This window comes from Acomys russatus, chromosome 1, assembly GCF_903995435.1.
Source record: "Acomys russatus chromosome 1, mAcoRus1.1, whole genome shotgun sequence".
Classification (NCBI taxonomy): domain Eukaryota; kingdom Metazoa; phylum Chordata; class Mammalia; order Rodentia; family Muridae; genus Acomys; species Acomys russatus.
Window position 1 is genome coordinate 116,544,310 of NC_067137.1, and position 24,487 is coordinate 116,568,796.

Consider the following 24,487-nt stretch of genomic DNA (forward strand, 5'->3'; position numbering starts at 1 on the left):
CTTATATATTAGCCAGGGCCAATCTCACCTTGACTAGCCAGCTGTCAGCCCCTAACCTGTATTTGCTTTCCTTGAAGCACAACTTTTGTTACAAATCAGGATTACAATCTTATTCACTGAAATTTGAACATTTTTATATATACATGTTTCTTTCGCAATGAAGCCTTGCTTTTCTAGTCAGTGCACATTATTTACAGACCATGCCTGTGGAAAATGGCTGTAACATGGAGCTGTGGTGCTGTGAGAGGAAGCACCCCAGGTGGCGGGGTGTTTGGAGGTGCTGGGGAGCTGGCTCACTAGGTCAAACACTGACAGTGTATGAGTGGGCACAGGAATTCAGATCCTCAAAAGCCATATAAAAGCAGGGTGGGTGTGGCAGTGCTCTTGTAGACCTGTGTGAGGGAGCGGCTCTCCTAAGCAAACTGGCCAGCCATACTGGATGAAACAGTGTGCTCTGAGTTCAGTGAGAGACCGTCCCTCCATATGTGAGATGGAGAATAATCAAGGAAATCCATGACAGTGTCATCAGACCTCCACATGAACATGTACACATGTATGGCCACACACATGCAAGCACACATCTGTAGATGCATACACACCTCAAACACACATATATGTACAAATATATACATATACGATACATACCTATAAATAAATACTATTTTTGTTTGGCTTATTTTCACAGCAAACCCAAGGAGCCTACATTCAGTCCAGGTAAGTTTTGTTTTCTTTCTGGATTGAGGGGCAGAGGTGGGGGTGGGCTATAATTTAGACCTTGACTGAACGGTAAATAGAAAATGGTGACCTCAAGTCAGGCCATAGGTACTCAGAAAATAGCTCTGGTGTTTGTGAGTGTCACCAAGTGGCCACTGGCAGCTCAGATAACAGCAGGATCGCCAGCAAACAGGTAGAGGTAGACCCCTAGCTGCTCCTTGTCAGACCCACGAGGAGGTCAGTGAGGGTTAGAGGAGGAACTTCCCAGTAAAAATGCCCATAGCCTCTGCCCTGGTCCACCTACCTCCTCTGTACTTCTCCCCAAGGGAAAGTACCCCTCCCTAAAGCTGTTCCACCTTGTTCAAAATACCTTTCTGCCTCTAATTTCCTGAATTACAAACCAATACTTCATACATAGCTGTCTATATATATCTCTTTAAATCAAACTTTATAAGAAAGCAGATGCTACGTTCTCTTTTTTTTAACATATTAGCTGTGTTTTAAGATTTAGTTAAACATGCGAAAAATTCTGTGTGCAATTAAACAAATTCATCTGATTTTAATTTGCCCAGTTTTCCCCTTTCCATGCAAAACAAAGATTTATCCCTTGAAATGTAATGACCACAAACCTACAGGCATGCAACCTGAGCAGGCATGTCAGGGTACATGAAGTGTCCCCTTGTCCCCTTGCCCTTTCTGGAGGCACAGTAGCACCCCAGCAGACAGGCCAGCCACACTTGCGGTACCAGCCATCTCTTTGTCTAGCCCTTCAGTCTCCGAAACCCCAAGGGAAGCGCCGGGTGACTCACTGCAAAGGTAGGCAGAGCTTTCAGCCCACAGCTCCCTGCACAAGGCTGCTGCCCCAGTCCAGAGACTGTCCATACAGGCAGAGGCCTCCACGCATGGCGTGTCTGTGATCTGTCCTACGTTCGGTGCACCTCTCAACATTCACTTGGATGGGCTTCAACATGCGGCTGTGATCTGGATTGCCACCTGTCATTGCCTGATCATAGGAGTTCTAGAAGCATCTGAGGAGAGCTCTAAGGCAGCGCCTTGAGTGTCGCCTGTTTGGCATGAAGCCCTGCACCGCTGGCCTCTCCTCACTAGCACCTCTAGGTTTCGTGACTTGTGTGTTGTGCTCCTAACACGTCTGAAAACAGCATTGCTTCCTCTTGTGGTACTGCCTGTAGATGTAGGCTGTCTGATTTGTAGTGCACAACGGCACACGGCTGTTGTTTATTGTTTTGGCTTAGTCAGTAATTTTTAATGGTGAAGCGAGGAGACCTCAGTCATAGACAGTTCTCCCTGGTGTCTAACCAGCACAACGGGCTCTCTATCCCTCTGTCTTTTGGAAATGCCCTTACATGGGCATTAGAACACACACACACACACCGGGCCAGAGTTGGTTCATGTTGGTGTCACTGAGGGAGTTGGCAGAGTCAGTTTCCATCTCACTCTGAACTCCGCCATTCCTGCTTCCCTTTTCTCTACAGCGGGGCTCGTGCCTGCTTTCTAAGTCTCCATGTGTGATTACCACGAATGAGCAGCAGCTTGGGTGAGCAGTTAGAGAGAGAAAGGAAGGGAAGAGCTGGAGCTGAGGCTCATGGAAAGTCCTGAGAGATACTTCCGGCCTCAAAGGAGAATCCTTGTGGGGTCTGGCTGTAAGAAAGCCTGTGGTGAGGGCAACCTTGGCCAGACCGATCTGGATACAGCCAGGGAGGGTGGCGCCCATGTAAGGGACATCCCATCCATCGCAGGGGCAGTGGCTGGAACCCTGTGCGTGCGTGCCCGGGGATGAGCATGCTTACGGCTCTCACCTGAAAGTCAAGCTTCATAAAGCCAGAGTGAAGAGGGTCACATGCACCGGGATCCGAAGCGCATGCTCGTGGTGACAAATGACGTTGCATGCGCTGTTTGAAAGTCTCCAGCCCTTGAAGTACTATGGCTGCCTCTCAGTTTAGCCTCGTTAGTATTCTCTCTGAGGTGATGTTGTGTGAGTTTGGTACAGGTCTAGCTGGCTGCCCCTGCCTGGGTTAGAGAGCATCATTGATCCTGGATTCTCGAGTCTGCAAGAGCATCAGAATGGAGGCGCTGTCTCCTACCTCACAAGTCCAGGAGCTGTTTTCTTTGTTCATATTATAGCTTTTAAAACTCTAGTCAGAATGCCAAAGTGGGTTGGGTTTTTTTTGGGGGGGTAGGGCAGAAGTTGCCTCAGTCAACATATGTGTCCCCCCCCCCTTTGGCCCTTTTATTTATTGGAATACTAAAAGTAATTTCAGGGCCCTGGAGAGGCGGCTTAGCACTTAAGGACACTTGCTGCTCTTGCAGAGGATCCAGGTTCAGTTCCCAGCACCCACAGGGCAGCTCACAGCCCCCTGTAAATCCAGTCTCAGGGGATCTGATGCCCTCTTCTGGCCTCCGAACACGCCTGTCATGCATGCGGTGCATATATGCACATGCATCCAAGTAATACAGCTTCCAGTTAAAAATAAAGTTATTGTAATAGAAATAGTCAATCCAGAAAACTCTGCCTCCCCCTTCCTGTCTTTCCCTGCCTATGCCTCTCCCTCCCTGTCTCTGTCTCTTCCCCCCACTCTCTCCCCTCACTGTCTCTCCCCACACTCTCTTTCTCACTTTCTCTCCCTCCTCTTCTGTTGAGTCTTATTCTTCCTCCTCCTCTCCTCCTCCTCTTCCTCCTCCTCTTTCTTCTTCTTCTTTTTTCATTTTCCAGTTTTAGCTTCTCTTTAAGCATTTTCTTTTTAATTTAAAAAATTTTTACTTTTAAGATTTATTTATTTAGCTGGGCAGTAGTGGCACATGCATTTAATCTCAGCACTAGGGAAGCAGAGGCAGGCAGATCTCTAAGTTTGAGACCAGCCTGATCTACAGAGTGAGTTCCAGGACGTCCAGGCTACACAGGGAAACCCTGTTGTTGTTGTTTTTAAATATAATTTAGCATTTTCTTTTTTTTTTATTGCATCCTTGCATGCACGTCTTCTGACTTAACTTCTTTTTGCATTTGCAATAACTGTACAATGTAAAAGATACGTGGAAATATATCTTATACTTACATAACAATCAATTTAAATATCGAAGGATATTTCTTAAATATGATATATATTGGTCTCCATAACAGATTCGAGTGTGTTTCTTGATTAGTTGTAATTCTTTGGGGGGAGGGTGTTAGTTTTTTGGTTTTTTGAGACAGAGTTTCTCTGTGAAGCTTTGCCTGACCTGGTCTCGACTTGTAGAGCAGGCTGTCCTGGAACTCACAGAGATCCACCAACCTCTGCCTCCCTGAGTGTTGGGATTACAAGCATGTGTGATCCTTTGTGGTACATTTTTTTTTCTGATGATAGCATAATGACACCAAGATTGCCACAGGAAATGGTTGTTGGAGTCTAGTTCAGACCTTTTACAAATTCTTGTGAATGTTCAGAACTTGAGTGGTGAGGCTTAAAAATAATGATGACACAAACTTTTGTTTCAAGATATTTGATTTTTGTGTTAGATTTTTAATTTAATTTTTATTTACACGTGTGTCTGTGTGTCTGTGTGTGGGTATGTGCACATGTGTGCAATTACCCAAGGATGCCAGAGGGGGCCAGCAGATCCCATGGAGTGTCGTGAGCCATCTGATGTGGGTGCTGAAAATCAAATCCAACCTGGGTCCTCTGTAAGAGCAGTCTACGCTCTTAACCACTGAGCCACCTCTCCAGCCCCTGTGTGTTAGATTTTATCTCCTGGAACACTAACTGAAAAGGACATGATGGGGCGGGGGAGAGGGTGGAGGGACCAGCGAGATGCTCAGCAGGTAGAGCTGCTTACCCAACCCTGACTGTCTCTGTTTCATCCCCTGAATCTTATGTAGTGGAAGGAGAGACCCAACTGCCACCAGTTGTTTTTTGACTGTCACGTGTGCAATGTGGCCCCTACACCACATTAGATAAGCAAATGCGTTTTTTTTTTAAAAAAATCTTTTAAGGCACACAAGGGAAATTGCCATGTGTGCATTGACAGGCTAAGCAAAGCGTGCTAAGATATATCACTGACATCTTCATTGTTTTTGTAGAAGAGGGATATGTAAAGATGTTTCTTCGAGGCCGCCCGGTCACCATGTACATGCCCAAAGACCAAGTGGACTCGTACGCGTTGGAAGCGAAAGCTGAGTTGCCAACAAAGCGGCTGAGGCTCGAGTGGGTGTATCCTTCACTCACTCACTGCGCAGACCATCCTGGTGACGCCTTGTAAAAGCTGAGCATTTCACTGTTAACTCTGTGGGAAAAAAAAAAAAAAAAAAAAAAAAAACCAAGGCTCCAGATGTGACCATGCAGGAGAAGCACAATTCTCATGTCTGTAGTTCCTGTTCAAATGTGTACCCGCTGTCTTCCTGAAACGCCAACATGGAAGTGACCGTTGTACAGAGGAATGGTTTAGGGCCAGGAGAATACAATGCTATGGCCTTCCGGTCAATCTGAAAGAACAGCTGATTAGGCAGAGAAGCAGCAGGCTTAGTGAAGATAATCAAAATTCAGTAAAATCTAGGACTTTGTAAAATAATAATAATAATAATAATAATAATAATAATAATAATAATAATAATAATAACAACAACAGCAACAACAACAACAGCATGTTCACACCAGACATGATGTGTAGCCAGACCTGTCTGTAATCTCAGAGCAAGAGAGGCTGAGGCAGGAAGACCCTTGCTGAGGCCAGCCTGGGCTACAGTGGTCACCTGTCTCAAGCATAGTGACAGAGCACTTGCCCAGCCCATGCAGTCCCCAGTTCTGCAAGGCGATGTACATATTATCCCTGACCACTTGTAACTTTATTTCAAGCATGGAGGTATTCAGGTCCATCAGGCAGAGAGTGTATTTCATTTTGTCCTGTCTGAGGCAAGGTCTTATCCTACAGACCCAGGTGGCCTGGAACTCACAGAGACCGGTTTAGGATTAAAAGCATGCACCACCACAACCTGCACAGGTTTTCAGTTCAGTGTTGTTTAAATTGGCAAAACTGGTAGGAATAGTTGCACAGTGTTTATATGTGTGTTGAATAAATACAGCAGCGTCTTACCACGTCTCAAAGGCAAGCCGTTGTCATCTTGACATTCCCCAAGCTATGGGTACCGGGGTCGAGACTGTCGGAATAACCTGTACTTGCTCCCGACGGGGGAGACCGTGTACTTCATCGCGTCGGTTGTGGTACTTTACAACGTGGAGGAGCAGCTGCAAAGGCACTACGCGGGCCACAACGACGACGTAAAGTGGTGAGTCCTCACAAACAGGTTGTCAGAGCAGAGGTGAGCCTCCCTTAGCCAAGACTTCCTCATCGGAGCACATGCAGGGGTGGGGTGGTGCTGGGCTCAGCAGCCAGACTGGGCGAAGCTCACAAAGCTGCCTTTCTGTGATCCGCGTTGTCTTTGGACTTCCTAACTCTGCTGCCCAGTTCATAGCCATTCTCTGTCCTCACTATACTGTGTGACCAGATTATGTGAGAAAAAGCTTCAGGAAGCTTTCTTAGAGCACCAAATGTTAAAGGCTCCTTTCGAATTGGGTCTTTCATTTTAGATAAACATGCTTTGTCGTGTACCTATTGCTGAGCCTGCCCTGCCTACACTTCATTTTATAGCTAAGAGGAGGCCTGTCAGTGATTGGGTGGATGGATGGATGGATGGATGGATCTGTGGTCACCCTGGATCCCTGGCTAGTGATAAAAATCCTACTGACAGAAGATAAGGCATCATTCCTAATTAACACACCCAAAAATGACTTGTAGGAAAGTGTGTCAACTCAGTCTCCTGTTCTGAGACCAAAATGGTATTTTCCCAACAAAAGATGCCTTTCTTTACATTTCAAAGTTCCCAAGAAGAAACTGGGGAGTCTGAGAAACAAAACAGCACTTGTTGGCTAAGGTAGCTGGTCTGTTCGGGGATTTGGGGCGAGTCTCTAAGAAGCTGGGCAGTATGCATTTCTTCTGTGTGAACTTTTGGAAGATTGTAGTTGATCAAGAAGTAAAGCTCACCTTTGTGATGGAGGGATCTGACAGATATCCTCATTCTAGCCTAGCGGTCCATCCTGACAAGATCACCATAGCAACAGGACAAGTTGCGGGCACATCTAAGGACGGAAAGGTGAGGATTGTTCATTGCCTTCCTGTTTTTGGTAAGGAGTTGACAACAGCCCTCTTGAAAACACCTTTGCTGATAAATCTGCCTGGCCACGGTGCCTGCAGCATCTCAGGACTTCTGGGTCCTCACCAGGAGACCTTACTGCAAAGTGAAAATTGAATGTACCATTGTGACATTAAGCCCCCCTCCCCTTGGGCTCCCCTTCATTTCAGCAGGTTTTTAAATAGCATCATCAGTGGTTGGGGTGTCACACACCTTTAATCCCAGCATTTAAGAGGCAGAGGCAGACAGAGCTGTGGGAGTTTAAGACCAGCCTGGGCTACCTGGAGAGACACTGTCTCTAAAAATAACAAACAAACACACTGCAGCAGCAACACACTGAAAACCTCATTGTCTTGCCAGAGAATCAAGTAATTCTTGAAAATATTATCTCCATGCATGGTCAACATGAAAATATAGCCATTGAGTAAGCAGAGTTAAAATAGCAAAGTTTCTGCAATCACTTTAGCAAGACTTAAATCTGGGTTTAAAAGAAGGAAGTGAGGGACCTAGTGGAGCCTAACACTAGCCTATTACACTTCCAGGCTGGCTTCCATGTGTGGTTGTCAAGTCTTATTCAAAACTCTTACAGCTCCTAAGCCTCTGTGTGTTCAGCTTCGTCCTCGTGTGATGTGTTATCTGAAACTGCTCAGGACAGGAAGGTTCATTTTTATCAACACGTACCTGCCCAGAAAACATCCGCTGAGATGTTTTCACCATATCAAAATTTAACCATTAAATTTTATGCTGCTTTACATGACCATTCTAGCTACTGTTACGTAAACTCACATAAACGGAACAGTTGCTCATGTTTTAAAAAAGAAAGAGAAAGCATTGGTGAGCCCTTTGAAATTAGAAACAAACTGCTTATTCTGCCCTCTAGTGGTAGGAAAGTGTATCTCCATTCTGCATTGAGATTGAATCCTTCCGATGGAATCAGGGAGAATTACAGATAATGGCAGCTATCTGAGTTCATTTTTGACCTGTGAATAAACCCAGAGAGGTCACATGATGGTGCTTGGTGCCTAGCTACTCAGAGACAAGACTGAATTAGAGCAAGGTTCACCTATCACCTGCCTGTGTGCTGGGCACAACGCCCACATCATGCCCTTTCCTGATGACGAATCTGCTGATTGCACTATGATGCTATCTTTGGCAAAATGTCATTTCTAAAATTTAGAGAAATGCAAATAAGCAAAAGGAATGTCAGTTCCTCTGGTATGTTTGTTGGAGAGTGGATAGTCAGTTTAAAACCTAGTAGCCTTCTCCTGACACCTCAGATGTTCACAGGGCCCAGGATCTCCTTAAGCCACTGGGAATGTTTTAGCAACACTCATGGGTAGACTCCTCAAATGCAGAAAAAGACCATTTGTTTGGCAAAATTGAAGTCACTGTCAAAATAATTTTATAGTTCCAAGGTTAGGAGAAGTAATTAACTGACATTCGCGAATGAGAGCCATATCCTTTTCAAACAGCAACTGCCACCACACGTACGCATCTGGGATTCTGTGACACTGAACACGCTACATGTCATCGGAATAGGCTTTTTTGACCGGGCTGTCACCTGCATCGCATTCTCAAAATCTGTAAGTATGAGACTGTACAGGGACATTTCCGATCGAACACGTCTAGCCATATGGCTTCTGACCTTTCTCAAAGCATGCTGGTCCAACAGACCCATGCTTAAGCCACCCTCATTTTGGAGACTTGCATTCTCACTTGCTCGTCCACAGACACGGTCATGTTGAAGACTCCTGTGTGTTTCCTCCCCACCCCCCCCCCCCCCCCCAGTGCTCTGCTCTGCATATAATCCTACAGTAGCCATGTGCCTGGCCAGGAAAGCCGGCCTCACAAGCAATGATACAACGAACCCTTACATGTGTTGGTGGTAGTAGGTGTGTGCTGGTGCACGTGGTGGGGGTGAGCATGTAGCTGTGCGCATGCAGAGGCACCTCACTTGTTGTCCCTCACCTGGGGCTATCTGAGTAAGACAGGGTGATTGGCCAGGAAGCTCTAAGACTCCTCCTGTCTCTGTTTCCCCACTGTTGCCATAACCAGTGCACACCACCGCAACCCACCAAACCTCATGCTGTGCAGTAAGCTCTTTACAGAGCCTTGTAATGAACTCTTTTGTAAAAACAAACAAACAAACAAACAAACAAACAAAAAACCCTCACCAGGTGGCACACACCTTTAATCCCAGCACTGGGGAGGCAGAGGCAGGTGGATCTCTTGAGTTCAAGGCCAGCCTGGTACGGAGCTAGTTCTAGGACATCCAGGGCTACCCAGAGAAACCCTGTCTCAAAAAAGAAAAAAAAAAGGAAAGAAAGAAAGAAAAGAAAAAGAAACATAGAAAGAAAGAAAGAAAAGAAAAGGAAACATTAGCGGTCATTTTGAATCATGATTGTCCCCCCTTTATTTTCACGTGTCGTTTTCTTGTGACTTGCTTGTTCTTGGCAGAATGGAGGAAGCCACCTATGTGCTGTGGACGACTCCAATGACCACGTGCTGTCTGTGTGGGATTGGCAGAAAGAAGAGAGACTGGCCGACGTGAAGGTCTCACTCAAGCCATTCACTGAAGCTAATGTCCCGCAGCCGTGTCCCACAACCATGTCCCAGCTATGTCCCACAGCCATGTCCCACAGCTATGTCCCAGCTATGTCCCACAGCCATGTCCCACAGCCGTGTCCTATAGCCATGTCCCAGCTATGTCCCACAGCCATGTCCCAGCCATGTCTCACAGCCATATCCCACAGCCATGTCCCACAGCCATGTTCCACAGCCATGTCCCACAGCCATGTCCCACAGCCATGTCCCAGCCATGTCTCACAGCCATGTCCCACAGCCATGTCCCAGCCATGTCCCAGCCATGTCCCACAGCCATGTCCACAGCCATATACTACAGCCATGTCCCAGCCATGTCCCACAGCCATGTCCCAGCCATGTCCTATAGCCATGTCCCAGCCGTGTCTCACAGCCATGTCCCAGCTGTGTCCCAGCGTGTCCTGTGTCCCAGCTGAGTCCCACAGCCATGTCCCACAGCCGTGTCCCATAGCCATATCCCAGCAAGCTCGGGGCTGCCCAGCATCCCCACCCCTGGGAACAAGCCTTCCCTTCAGATCTCATTGTATCCATCTCCCTCATGAGATCCTGCCTAAGGCCTGGCAGGGTATTTCCTGTCTTCCAGGCTTCACAGATTTTTTTTTCTCTAATTTTAATTCATTCCATCACATGTTTGCTCACTTTCATTCATTCAACAAACCCGGGTGTCCACTATGTGCTGGGCTGCCACTGTGAGGAGTGCTGACGGTGGACAATGACTGAGGTCCTCAGTGTCTGCCAGGCTCTGGGGCTGCAGGAACAACAGATGTCCACACCTGCGAGGTCAGAACTCCGCCTCCAGTCAGCTTTGCCCAGAATGTTGAACTGGCATTCCTATAGCTCTCTTATGGTTTCCTTCTGTCAAGAGCACCCCTTTTGGCATCTGTCGGCCTTGGTTAGCTTGCCTTATCTAACCCTGAGAAACCATCAGTCAGCCTTCCTTGGATAATATTAGGCTCGCTCAGACAGCCTTGTTACCTCATGGGTTGTTGCCCTCAGACAGCCTTAGCTACCGAGCTTTCGGTCCAGCATCTGGGATGCTGACCTGGGTTCTAATCAGATGTGTTTGCTGTCCTGACATTCCCTGTTTTCTAATATTGCTGGCAGGCATGTATGGTGCTCGCCCTGTGTGCCAGCTTAGAAGCAACCAGAGGCAAAGCACTAGCAAGAATTAAGAACATAGAACAGAGTCAGTACATGGAAGCAACAGTCAGATCCGGGCATGACAGACTGGGACGTCAGGCCTGGATGTCATGGATTTTTCTGGCAGGATCAGACAGTCAGGACATGCAGGGTCCTAGGTCCTTCCTGGGGATCCCAGTCACTGGGAAAGGAGAAGGTGGTGAGATGTCTGCAAGCCCCCAACCCAAGGAGTGACCCAACTGCTCAGCCAGTCACAAAGCTGCCTTCTCGGTACTCCCTGACATCTGGCCTCCAGCCATAAGGCAGAAAGACAAAGGGGAAAGCAGGCAGGAGCCAGAACAGCCATACAAGATGAAGTCAGTGGGGCTTGAGAGGCCCAGTGCCCTGTTTGGATAGTTTTGTTAAGCTCTGTAAGAGGCCTGTGGCATTTACTTCTCTGCTTTGCTTTTTTCTTACAGTGTTCAAATGAAGCGGTGTTTGCTGCTGATTTCCACCCCACAGACACCAATATTATAGTCACCTGTGGGAAGTCACATCTCTACTTTTGGACCCTAGAAGGAAACTCCCTTAACAAGAAGCAAGGTTTGTTTGAGGTAAACTGTGCTTTCCCTTCTGTTTTCCGGCATGTCACGTGTGAGGGGCTGGGTTTTAAGGGAGCGTTGGGATAGTTCAGTCTTAGCATTTGTTTTAGTGACAAATATGACGGTGTAAAAAGAAATGATGCTCCTTTGGAGTTCCCCATACAGCTGGGAAGCTCTCGGTGTCTTTAGGAGCTCCCTGGTAATAAAATGGAAAGGGAAGTCATAATTTCTTGGGGGGAGGGGGGAGGGGCGGGCAACCGGCTGCCAGGAGCCTGCAGGCAGGCACCGGCTACTAGAGCCTGGCAGCCTGAATTTGCTAAGGGTACTGGCGTCTTTCTGTGCCCTGTCCCTCATCCTGAAAGCTTGACAGTGTAGTACATCCCCTGTGTCCCCCTTACCACCCACCACTCTGCTTGAACTAGCTGCAGCTTTAGGATTTCCCGGCCATTTAGAGTTGCCAGAAATTTCTTTCTCTTTGAGCTATTAATCTGGAGGTACATGTTTCCTGACAGTACATAAAACAGAAAGGCCCCAAAGGTCACTGCAGAGGCTGACGCCATCCAGCTGGGGTTGGTGGGGTCCTAGCTTATTAACGCAAATAAAAGGATGGATGTCTTCAGATAACAGTGTGCCCATGTGTACTCACTACATCCCACAGAAACAAGAGAAGCCAAAGTTTGTCCTGTGCGTGACATTTTCTGAAAATGGTGATACCATTACTGGAGACTCAAGCGGCAACATCTTGGTGTGGGGAAAAGGTAATGGGCAATTCTCCTAAAACCATTTGATGTTTTTGGTAATGTTGTAACTAAAACACTGAAGGCGATGTTTATAAATGAGCTAAGTTCCCAGTTATATAGGTATGTTTGTGTGTGTGTGGTTTTAATGAAACCATAAGCCAGGATGGAAGAAAACGGGAATATTAAGAGTCGCTGGCTTTGCATATGCCAGTGTAAAAGGTTTTTTTATGGAGAGTGTGACAGAATTAGTCACTATGTTGGGAGAGTGATTAGCAAATTATAATGCAGAAATTACTAATGGCTATATAGCTGTGACATATGTGGGTGATTTTTCTGATCCACATAGCATCTGACAGACAAGTACCAATACTGATGAGACACGTGTCTAGGGCACAGCCCACTAGGGAGAAGCCAGAGTACACATGCAGAGTCCCTGCTCTCAGCCACTGTGCTTCTCTCAATTACAGAACCATCCAGTTCATGCGTGCTGGGACTCTGAGAGTGTCAAAGATCTGAAACCTTACTAGGAACATATTAAATTAATGTCAGTACTTACCACAATACCTTTAAAACAAACTGAGATGGGGCTCAGCACTAGTCTGAGGGTGGCCTTTTAATTCTTTCCTAGTTAATGGTAGTTTTCCTGTTACGTTTAGGTACAAATCGGATCAGCTATGCAGTTCAAGGGGCCCACGAGGGCGGCATTTTTGCACTTTGTATGTTGAGAGACGGCACGCTGGTGTCAGGAGGAGGGAAGGACCGGAAACTTATTTCTTGGAACGGAAACTATCAAAAGCTTCACAAAACAGAGGTAAACCACCCCGAGGACCCTGACCCTGTTCGCCTGACATTTACTTACAGTTTGGATAAGCTCAGAATTTTGAAAAAAAAAATTAGATAAAAATTTGTGGCAAGCAACAATCTTAGAACAATCACAGAGGCAGATTATGTTCAAGTACAATAGGATTTGAGGCTACCCAACACTTTTTGTTTAGAACACTGTTTTAATTTTGTATTTATTATTTTTTTATGTGCGTCAGTGTTTTGTCTAGATGTCTGTATGTGTGTGCGAGGGTATCAGATTCTCTGGGCCTGGAGTTATAGGCAGTTGTGAGCTGCCATGTGGGTGCTGAGAATTGAACCTGGGTCCTTTGGAAGAGCAGCCAGTACTCTTAACCAGCCCCTGAAACACCGTTTTAATAGACGCAGTCTTCATTTTCTACAGGTCCTTTAGGCTGGTTTGCAGTTTGTCCCCAGGCCCTCGCTCCCTTCTCTAATCCCCAGCGTGCTGCTTGCACACAGCACCACTGCGGGCCAGGTGCACTGGACACCTGCTTTGTCCCCAGTGCTCCGCTGAGGCCCAGCATGCTTTCTAACACTTTCAGTCCTTTGTGGTTCATCTCACCATCTGAGACCTAGAGAGCAGCCTGTCTTTCTATGGGAGCCAGGGACAAGACGTCTGGCACCCAGCAGCCTCCCTGAGTTTTCTCACCCTAGTCCTCAGTTATGAGCAGCCAGACCATGAAATTGGCATCAGCGTGAGGGGCAGCACTCCAGCCCTAGCATGTGACCGCATGGAGGGTTTCTTTAGCTTCCGTGTGGCGTGCTGTGTGTTTGGGGCACTGTTGGGGCATATAAAGTTGTCTTTCTCATGGTTACTTAGTAGAGAAAAGCTTTCATCTGAGCTTTTCATGTCACCAGGCCCCTCCCTTCCCATGAAGACTTGGTCTTGTGTCCTTGTTTATATATTTTGTATGGGAGAGAGTGTATGTGAGATGCATGTGTTCTGGGTGCACATGTGTGTGTGTGTGTGTGCACGTGCATGCACATGCGTGCACATACTTGTGGAGGCCAGAAGAGGATGTCAGGTGTCTGCTCTATGACTCGCCACCTTAGTTCCTTGAGACAGCGATCCTGTCTCTACCTACACCCAGTGTTGGCGCCATAGGTGTGTACAGAGACCTACACTTGGGTCTTAGTGTTCATGCCGTGTGTGTGCTCTTACCCATGGAGCATTTCCCCAGTCACTCATGAGGACCTTAATCTCTGTAATTGTTTTTGATAGAGGTTGTTGCTATATAGTCCAGGATAACCTTAAGCTCCTTGTGTAGCCCAGGCTAACCTCAAACTCACAGTGATATTCTTTCTTCCACCTTCTGAGTTCTGGATTTATATGTCAAAAAATCATGGGCATATTTTAAAGATATTTAGTTTTGTTTTGTTTTGTTTTGTTTTGTTTTCCATGTGTGTCTTAGTAAGACTCAGCTCTCTAGGGGCAGAGGCAAAGGTGGGAGGTGAGTTCAAGGCCAGCCTGATCTACATAGAGAGTTGCAGGACAGACAGGAGTATGTAGAGAGACCCTGTCTCAAAACAAAAAGAAGTAAGAGGCAGAGGGAGAGGAATAGATAGGGGCTGGAGAGATGTCTCAGAGGGTAAGAGCACTTGTAGCTCTTCCAGAGGACCCAGGTTACGTTCCCAGCACCCGGATGGCAGCTCTGTAGCTCCAGTCAGAGAGAATCTGACATCCTCTTCTGGTGTTCCTAGGCATACATGTGGTGTGCATACATACATACATGCAGATAAACATTCATATGTATAATAAAAATAAATAAATCTTTGAATGCAAAGAGAAAGAACATATGAACAGTTATTATGCGAGGCTGGTGTGAGAGAGAGCATTTTATAAGTAACAAGTGAGGTGAGAATGTGTATTGTCAGCTGGGAAGTTACTCATTACATTATAATATGCTTTGTTAGAGGAAGAGAGACGATATAGACATATTGATAGCACTGACTGATTTGGAGATTTGCAAAAATCTAAGAACACATCATTGGACAGGCTTGCCCAGCTTGATTGGCAAGGGAATTTGGAAGACCTGGGGAAGGCATCTAATTTAATCCCTCTTTCTTTCTTTTTCTTTTTTGGCTTTTGGTTTTTTTGAGACATGGTTTCTCTGTGTTCCCTTGGCTGTCCTGGCTGGACCCAAACTCACAGAGATCAGCCTGCCTCTGCCTCCTTGAGTGCTGGGATTATAGGTGTGCGCCAACACACACCTGGGTTCATCCCTGTTTCTTAACTGAGCATGAGACTGAGACCCGTGGAGGTAGGGTGCCCACGTTGCTCTGAGATGCTCCATGACTGTCTATCTTCCTGAGCTGTTGGGTGTGGTTCCTTAGTGTTACTCTGTAAGCATCCATCTTTAAGTTTGATGATGAAACCAGCCTTGAAAATCACCAGCAAGTGTCCAGGCCCCCTGGGCTTCTGGACATAACAAGATTGTATATGCCTGAAAAATCTCTGGCAAGTCAGATAGGACCCTGTTCAGGTTTTGTTTGTTTGTTTGTTTGTTTCTTCCTTCCTTTAGACAGGGTTTCTCTGTGTAGCCCTGGCTGTCCTGAAACTTGCTCTGTAGCCCAGGCTGGCCTAGAACTCAGAAATCTGCTTGCCTCTGCCTCCAGAATGCTGGGATTAAAAGTATGTGCCACCACTGCCTAGCTAGGAGCCTGTTTGTGAAGACCAGTTCCACACAGACAGCACCACATATCTGAGTTAGACACTGTTTTCCTAAGTCTTCACATTCTTTGTTTCCAGTTCTTATGATGGGTAGATTCTTGGGTCCCCTTCCCTTAGAACTGTTGTTTGTTGTTACTCCTGCTTTCTTTTCCCTTTGACCATCAGTGTTGCTCCCTTGAACCTCAATGTTGACAAGCAGCCCCCTTCTCCTGGCATTTTAAGTTCTTGGTCACACGCATGCCATCCCTCACCCCTAGTCATCTCAGAGGACAGTGAAACTGAGGGATCAGGACAAGACATCACACGTGCTGAGTTAAAATCTGTAACAGCAGCACTGGGCAACTGTGACTTTTTGGTAATGAGGTTTGACCAGCATTTGCAGGACTGTGCTGCTCATTGCCAGTCATGGGCATTCTTAGATTGCACCGTAAAGAAAGTACCAGAACCGTCTCTGAAATCTTAGATGACATCTCTCACCACTCTGCTCTTCCACCACACAGATTGCCATCCTTTTCTTCTTAAAAAAAAACCAAACAAACAAAAACAAAACAAAACAAAACAAAAAAGAGTTTTGGCTTTGAATTTGTATGTGTGTCTTTGTGTGTGTGTTGGGGGGTATATTTGCATATGTGTGCATGCATGTGGAAGCCAGATGTTAACTTTTGGTGCCATTCCTCAGGAGACAGCCACTTTTCTCTTTGAGACAGTACATCACTGAGCTGTGAGGCTTGCTGATCCATCCAGGCTGCTGACAGCAAGCCCCTGGGTGACTGTCCACCTCCATCCTCCCAGTGCTCTGATGCCGGTTGGCTGGCTGGCTTGTTGTTTTGTTATTTTTTGAGACAGGGTTTTTCTCTGTGTAGCCCTAGATGTCCTGAAACTCAGTCTGTACACCAGGCTGGCCTCGAACTCAGAGACCTGCCCATCTCTCCCAAGTGCTGGGATTAAAGATATGTGCCACCACTACCCGGCCACATCTGGCATTTTTCTCAGGTTCCATGACGAAACTCTAGTCCTTGAGCTTGCGCAAGCACTTAGCAGACTGAGCTATCTCTCAAGTTTTATCCCCACTCTTTTTTAAACATAGACTCTCACTCTGTAGACCAGGCTAGTCTCAAGTGCTCCCACCTCAGCTTCCCCAGCACTGGGAGTCCAGGCATGTGCCACTACACCAGCTCAGTCATTGCCCTTTCTTAAGTCTCTGCCAAAACATGCACTACAGGTAGAGACTGTGTCAGGGCAGGCCACTTCTCACTGTGCTTGGCCTGGATGCCTCATGGCGGCCCCCAGGCCCAGCTGCCCCAGCATTCTTACTGAGAAATGGCACCAAAAGTGAACATCTGTAGGGAACAGCAGAGTGACCCGCCACCTCCCATGTGCAGGCACACACACACACACACACACACACACACACACGGTTTAGGGTTTTGATTACTTGCTCAATGGCTGACTATGGTCTCTATATAACCGAATCCCTCTTCTAGGAATGCATAGAAAGTCTATCATAAGGGCTATCACGTGACACAAATATTTTTAATGCCTGAGCTAAATGCTGATGCATATCTGAACTCTAGCACTTGGGAGACTGATTCAGGAGGTTTACCTCAAGTTTGAAGCCAGCCTGGTTTGCATAGGAAGTTGAGGGCCAGCCTGATCTACTTAAACACACACACTCTCTCTCTTTCTCTCTCTCAAAAAAAAAAAAAAAAAAAAAAAGGCAATTGAATGAAATCTTAAATCTTTGTTTCCACATGACTCTTTTCCACACAGCTTCCTGAGCAGTTTGGCCCGATACGGACAGTGGCCGAGGGGAAGGGCAACGCCATCTTGATAGGCACGACTAGAAACTTTGTCCTGCAAGGCACCTTGTCAGGGGACTTCACACCCATCACTCAGGTATGGTCAGCCGGGCAAATGCCAAGCGCTTGCATTTCGCCATTTATGCGGATTCACGGGAGCACTGGAAGTGGGGGGCTCACCCCTGAGTTTCCCAGTGAGATGATCTTCCACTCCAGAGTTGTGCCTGGTATCATGGTCTAGCTTGGCAGAAAGAGCTAACGAGACAGTTGTTCAGACATCGTGTGGGCTCCTTTGTGACCCTGGGATCTCAGAGTCTCCCTATGTCTTGGTTCCTTGTAGGGTCACACTGATGAGCTTTGGGGGCTGGCCATCCATGCCTCTAAACCTCAGTTCTTGACCTGCGGGCATGACAAGCATGCCACCCTCTGGGATGCTGTTGGTCACCGGCCAGTCTGGGACAGGATCATAGAGGTAAGCATGCATGCCACTCTTCTGCTTTTCTTATAAAAACTCAGTTGGAATGTATTTTTGCATAAAATGAACAGGGTTAAGAAGTTGTCCAAAAGGCGGGCTTATATCTTTTAATAATTACATTGCTTTTAAGAATGTCTCAAGTGGTCTCACCTATGTCATTCTGAACAGCAGCAATAGCAGCAAAGTTGGTGTTTCCAGGCAGGGTTGTCAGTTCCTGAGAGCAGCCTTAACTGACCCAAGGGCTGCGAAAGCCTGTGACCAGCCTGTGTTCTGTGACGGCATATCTTACCCAGAGTCACAAGCCAAACTGGGAACATGCAGCTTTGCTGATCCCTCTCTGAAGTTTGGTGGCAAAGAAAAAGCATTCATTTTGAACTTTACAGGGGAAACACAGGTTCCTTATCAGAGTACCAAACTCCCCTTTCCCCTGTGTGGAAATCGGGTTCCTGAGCTGTTGGCACACCAGGCTGTGAGTGTGTTATATCCGCTTTCACTCTCATAGCTGTCCTGCAGGTTAAAGAATGGTAGGTTTGTTCTGACTCCATGATCAGGAAAATGGAGAACAGAGTGGCCAAGTTACTTTTTTTTTTTTAAGATTTATTTATTTATTATGTATACAGTGCTCTGCCTGCATGTACACTTACACACCAGAAGAGAGCACCAGATCTTATTATAGATGGTTATGAGCCACCATGTGGCTGGGAATTGAACTCAGGACCTCTGGAAGAGCAGCCAGTGCTCTTAACCTCTGAGACATCTCTTCAGCCCCTGAGTTACTTTTAAAGGTCACTAAGTTAGTGAGGGCAGGGGGGCGGGGGGATGGCGCAGTGGTTAAAAGCGCTGGCTGCTCTTGCAGAGGACTGGGTTCAATTTCCAGCACCCTCCTGGCAACTCACAACCATCAGTAACTCCAGCTCCAAGGGATCTTTTTCTGGTCTCTGGGGACATCGAGTGTACACATTAGTGCACTTACATACATGCAGATGAAACACTTATACACATAAAAGGTAAGCGGCTTAGCTGCCTGGCTCAGAACTCACTCCCAACCCCAGCCTGTGCTGTTGCATCACAGCGCAAGGAACCACAGGCAGTCTTGGTTGGTTCCTTGTGTCCTGACAACACACACACCCCGTATAAGGAAAGAACTCGTTTACACTGCCCAGGATCGTCCTTTTACTCCTTGCAAAGCTGCTGGTGCTTCCAAGGGCCCAGGACTGGGTCTGGCTCCCTGTCTTCTACTGTCACAGAAGGCTGCCACAGGGTCCTAGTCGCTGCAGCCAGCTGAGCGACAGCGGAGAGGTCCTGAAGGGCAGGCACTGCCACTGCAGTGCAGGTCAGGAAGGCCGACCCTCCTGTTGTTCCTTGAGCATGGCTGCCTACTGAGAACCCTGAGGCTCTCCCTTCCTGTCCCTCAGCAGGCGGCTAACTGCTCTGGCCTAATTTAATTTCGGGACTAGGCCTGGAATCCACAGCCCTACAGTGTCCTAGAACCTCTTCCTACCCTCCCCGAGACTTTGGGTGGCAACCCCTAGCCTCTCCTCACCTCCGTATGAAGAGTAGTTGTGTGGCTCAGGTGAGCTGTTTACAGAAGCAGCTTGTTGGGTCATGGGTCATGGGTCATGGAAACTTGAGTTCTGGTTGCATGCCAGCCATGCCGGGCTTAGTGATCACTACCTCTCTTGGTAGCAGTTAAAGATGGTGTGGCTGGCAGCTGGAGTCACTATCTGTTCCCGTGGTTTCAGCTTATCTAGTGGCGCCTCTCTGTGCCTCTAGTTTCCTCCCCCTCCCTGGCTTCCAGAGAGAGTGAGCACATCATTTGACCAGCTTCGCACTGGGCCCAGGGGTCAGTGAGAGGTCTGGATGCACAACTATGGCCCAGAAGAAGGCCACTCACCTTTGTAATTATTGTACGTAGAATAGACTACAAGATGAAACGGAGAAATTGTGCAGTGACAGGCATATGCTGTGGTTGAAGTGTGACACGGATCCGGTCGGGACTGCATTTCTTGTGGGGGAGAAACGAGGCCCTTCAGAGCCACGTAGTCTGAGGAGGGTACAGGCGGGTAGGCTCTGTGCTGTCTTGCTGTGTCTGGTCATCTAGTTACACTTCCTTTCAAATATTTTAGGATCCAGCTCAGTCCTCTGGTTTCCACCCTTCAGGGTCTGTGGTTGCCGTCGGAACACTGACTGGGAGGTAAGCTGCCCCCCTCCACTCCCAGCACAGCCTATGGTTTCACAGTTGTGGACAGCAGCTAGATGTCTGAGCCTCCCTAGGGGTAGAGGCAGGGGCATGTCAGCTTTGGCTGCATCTTCTCAGAATCCTGCTCTAGAGCAGTGGTTCTTAACCTGTGGGTCTTGACTCCCCCCAAAAGCCCATTCACATCACAATTCATAACAGTACCAAACTTCCAGTTATGAAGAAGCAACAAGAATAATTTTATGGTTGGAGGTCACCACAGCATGAACTGTATTAAAGGGTCGTAGCATCAGGAAGGTTGAGAACCCACTACTTTAGAGCCTGTGGCAGGAGCCTCAGCTTTCAAAATGGGCAGGAAGGCACTCCAAAGCACCAAGAAATGAAGCCTGTGTTCTCAGCTAGAGAGGCTTCCAGTGCTGTAGAAAGTGCTCAGATCCTGGGCCTCACGTTCAGACTCCTCTTCCTCTTCCCAGCCTCCTCTGGCACACTGGGATCTGCGCTTGCTCCACAGCTCCCACATGTAGCAGCAGCGGTGGGTCTGTGAGCCAGTTATGTAAATTCGCTGACTGTCTGTCTTGTCTCTGCATTATGGTAATGCCACCAGCACTGATGACTGAAAAAAGCCACGTACATAGGGACATCTGCTGAGCTGGCTAGCGGGTAATTGCGGCGGCTGGTATTGTCACTGTTTGGCGGTGTGTGACTGTGCTTCTGTGTTAGTTGACTCACTAGAGCAGCCCTCAGGGGACGTGGTCCAAGCTGCCTGCTGGGTGTCTGGAGCTGCATTTGGTGCAGAAGCTCACATAACCTAGCTCTCCACCCTCATGCATGCCTCCAACGACACTTACTGGAGCAACTCGGCTCCATGAGAGATGAATGACAGTGACTAAGAACCAGCCGGATCCACTGTACTTATGGCTTTGTACGAAGCATCCTTTTGTGCCGGGCTCACCGTTCTCCACTGCGAGGGGGTAAAATGACTCAGCTCCTTGCAGAGATGAACTGAATTATGTCCTCGGAACAGACACAACGTAAAACTTAAGAGCTTTTTTTCCCCCCTGGATTTTTCCATTTGGTATGTTGGTGAAGGGCAAGTGAAATCATAAACAGACTTAAGACTGTTATAGCTCCAGACATATGCCCCCTCTTATAGTCCGTTTTCAAAAGCGCACCATTCCGATTCTGCTTTTATACCCGTGGAGCTTATAAAGATGACTGCTAATAAGCTGTAGTAGCAATATATTAAGATTCCTTCTGCAAAATGTTTGCAGGGGATGGGCTGGAGATATGATTCAACAGTTAGGAGCACATAACTGCTTTTACAGAGGACCCAGGTTTGTTTCCCACATCTGGCACCCTCTGCCGGCTTCCTCTGGTACTGCACTAGTGTACAAAAAAAAAAAAAAAAAAAAAAACCAAAAAAAACTTGCATGGTGACACTCATGTGCACATCCAGGCACACAGGCACTCGCCTACACATATACAGACCATCTTCCACTTAGCTCTCTTTGGGACAGCAAAGGTTTAATTCAGTAGACCCTGTCAGATAGACGACACCATCGTCTACCTGTGGATAAAGCATTCAGAACTGAAGTATCCTAGGAGAGACTAGATGACCCTCGCGACCTAGTCGCCTACCACTCTGTCCACCCCTCCTACATCTCCAGTCTCAGAACCGAGTACACGTGGTAATACAAGCCAACCCCAGACCACGTGTGATGTGCCCGCCTCGTTGAGGTAATGGCAGATGTAAGGTAAATTGTTCTTGAGGACGCAAGAAATCCCAGCTGGAAGCAACATAAACGTCCCACGAAGCACCCCTGGGTGGGTAGTTAGATCGAGAATGGCAGAGAGGACGGCAGTGTCTCTGTATCTGTCATCCGGGTCTGAGAGTAAAGCAGCCAGGAGTCACACCACAGCCTGTGACGTCATCATTTCAGTGTTCCCTGGCTAGTCCTGGGAGCCCCACTTAGTCCCAGTACAGTGGGGAGCACCAGGGGAACTGTCCTAGCCCCTTGCCTCTCCACCCACGTTCTGAGATCCTCCTCACCCTGGGCCAGAGTTCTGGGGCAGCCACTTCATGCTGTGGCTCTCTGCTGCATGTCTGACCACATGCCCTGGTGGCCGGTTTGCTCACCTTGCTGCCCAGGGCGTTCCTGCCCCTCACATACAAACAAGACCCGGAGAAAACTGTCAGTGCTACAGTCTGAAGAGCTTCGAGTGGTTGTCAATGTGCTGTTTCTTTCTGTAGGGAAAGCCGATGTGTGTGTGTGGGGGGGGGTGGATTTCCCTGAATAAGAGCTAAGTGTGTTTACATAGCCCTGCAATTAACAGGCTTCTGCTGTTGGGATAGCCTTGCACGTCACCCAACAGCTCACTGTGTGTTTCTCATGTTCACAACAGGTGGTTTGTGTTTGACACGGAAACAAAGGACCTGGTCACCGTGCACACGGATGGGAACGAGCAGCTGTCCGTGATGCGCTACTCACCAGGTCAGAGCGCAGCTTTCCGATTCTCACAAACAAGTTGACAGCCTCCCTCCAAGGGAAACTTAACTTAAGCATGTGGTTTGTAGGGTTCACTGGCCCCCTTTGTGCCACCGTGCAGCTGTGCGTTTGACTTCATATTACAATTCTCTCTCACTCACCTGCTCTCTCTCTCTCTCTCTCTCTCTCACCTGCTCTCTCTCTGTCTCTCTGTCTCTCTCACTGCTCTCTCTCTCTCTTTCTGTCTCTGTCTCTCTCACCTGCTCTCTCTCTCTCTCTCTGTCTCTCTCTCTCTCTCTCTCTGTCTCTCTCACTGCTCTCTCTCTCTCTGTCTCTCTCTCTTTCTGTCTCTGTCTCTCTCACCTGCTCTCTCTGTCTCTCTCTCTGTCTCTCTCTCTCTCTCTCTCTCTCTGTCTCTCTCTCTGTCTCTCTTTCTCTCTCTCTGGTTTTTTGAGACAGGATTTCTCTGTGTAGCCCTCACTATGTAGACCTTAAACTCACAGAAACCCACCAGCTTCTGCCTCCCAAGTGCTGGGATTAAAGGCCTACAGCACTATTGTCTTACAGAAAATACCGTATTTTTCGGACCATAAGACGCACCCAGTTTTTAGAGCAGTAGAACAAGGAAAACGATAGGAGCAGCAATCGAACCATAAGGCACACCCTGATTCCCCCACACTTTTGTGGAGGGAAGTGTGTCTTATGGTCCCAAAAATACAGTATCAAACAGAATTAGTCGGGTGTCAGGGTGAGTCTCCCACCTAGTTACCAGGCTTGGAAAAATCACTCTGCTGCCTTCGTGCCCCTCCATGAGGCATGCCATTTTCCCATTACAAATGTGCAGTTCAGAGGCTGATGGTGCTGAGGGCATGGCTCGAGCCACATGAGGGTCATGCAAACATGGGTTCCAGTTGTCTATCTCCCAGCCATTTTGGTAAATTTTGTATTTATTCTTTTAGGTTTATTCCTCTTATTTTTATGTTATTGCAAATAAAATTTTTCTGAATTTTATTTCAGAAGTGGGTTACTAGTATATGGCAATAAAATTGAATTTTGCCTACGGCTCTTATATATTTTGACCTTTCTAAACTCTCTAATGAGTTTTTTAAAAGTAGAGGGCATCATGTGCATATGCATATGTGTATGTATGTGTGCTTTGTGCAGTTTGTGTGTAATGTATGTATGTATGTGTGTACATGTATATGTATGGTGTGTGTGTGTATGTTTGTGTGCTTTGTATGTGTGTGTGTGTGTTTAGTATGTGTGTTATAGATGGTTGTGTGAATATGTGTGGTGTCTGTGTGTGGAATGTACATGTGTACATGTGTGTTTTATGTGTGCGTTTTATGTGTATGTGAGTGGGTATGTTTTTACTTACATCTAAATGTAGAGTATGTGCGTGTGTACTGTGGTGCATGTGTCTGTATAATCTTTGGGATTTTCCTTAGGCAACGTAATGTCATCTGTAAATAAAAGCTTTGCCTTCTCTTTGGCTCTAGATGTCTTTAGCTCTCTCACTGCATAGCTGGTTCCTCCAGTAAAATGGTAACAGGGTAGCCAGGGCAGCTCCCGTGTTGCTCTCAGCATTTCATCTTTAGGGACAGAGATGGCGTTTATCCTGAGGACATTCTTTGCTGTCCTGGTTGTTCTCGGCATCAGAAGTGTTGGAATTTGTCAAATGCTTTTCTACATCTGTTAAGATGGAGAATGTGAAAAGAAAAGGGGGGAGGGGGGAGAGCCATGTGCGGTGGTGCACATCTATAATCCCAGCACTTGGGAGGCAGACATAGGATGATCTCTGTGAGTTCCAGCCCAGCCTGGTCTGCATAGTGATTTCCAGGATAGCCTGGTCTACATAGTGAGGTCCAGTCCATCCTGGTCTACATAGTGAGTTCCAGGACAGCCAGGGCTATATAGTGATTTCCAGGATAGCCTGGTCTACATAGTGAGTTCCAGCCCAGCCTGGTCTACATAGTGAGTTCCAGGATAGCCTGGTCTACATAGTGAGTTCCAGCCCAGCCTGGTCTACATAGTGAGTTCCAGGACAGCCAGGGCTACATAG

General features: G+C 47.3%; 1 protein-coding gene across 2 annotated transcripts in view; it reads left to right on the forward strand.

The window, feature by feature from the left end:
- Positions 1–24,487, forward strand: part of Eml1 (EMAP like 1) — a 131,307-nt gene that overhangs the window by 97,670 nt on the left and 9,150 nt on the right. The window contains exons 5-18 of one of the 2 annotated variants that reach the window (XM_051151260.1): positions 686–714; positions 1,480–1,530; positions 4,787–4,916; positions 5,840–5,989; positions 6,784–6,853; positions 8,365–8,475; positions 9,350–9,445; positions 11,092–11,226; positions 11,873–11,972; positions 12,611–12,765; positions 17,239–17,364; positions 17,608–17,739; positions 19,869–19,936; positions 22,343–22,431. In XM_051151260.1, coding sequence (XP_051007217.1) covers positions 686–714; positions 1,480–1,530; positions 4,787–4,916; positions 5,840–5,989; positions 6,784–6,853; positions 8,365–8,475; positions 9,350–9,445; positions 11,092–11,226; positions 11,873–11,972; positions 12,611–12,765; positions 17,239–17,364; positions 17,608–17,739; positions 19,869–19,936; positions 22,343–22,431 — 1,442 coding nt within the window. The remainder of the gene's footprint in view (positions 1–685; positions 715–1,479; positions 1,531–4,786; positions 4,917–5,839; positions 5,990–6,783; positions 6,854–8,364; positions 8,476–9,349; positions 9,446–11,091; positions 11,227–11,872; positions 11,973–12,610; positions 12,766–17,238; positions 17,365–17,607; positions 17,740–19,868; positions 19,937–22,342; positions 22,432–24,487) is intronic. The other variant, XM_051151249.1, reaches the window with a different exon arrangement.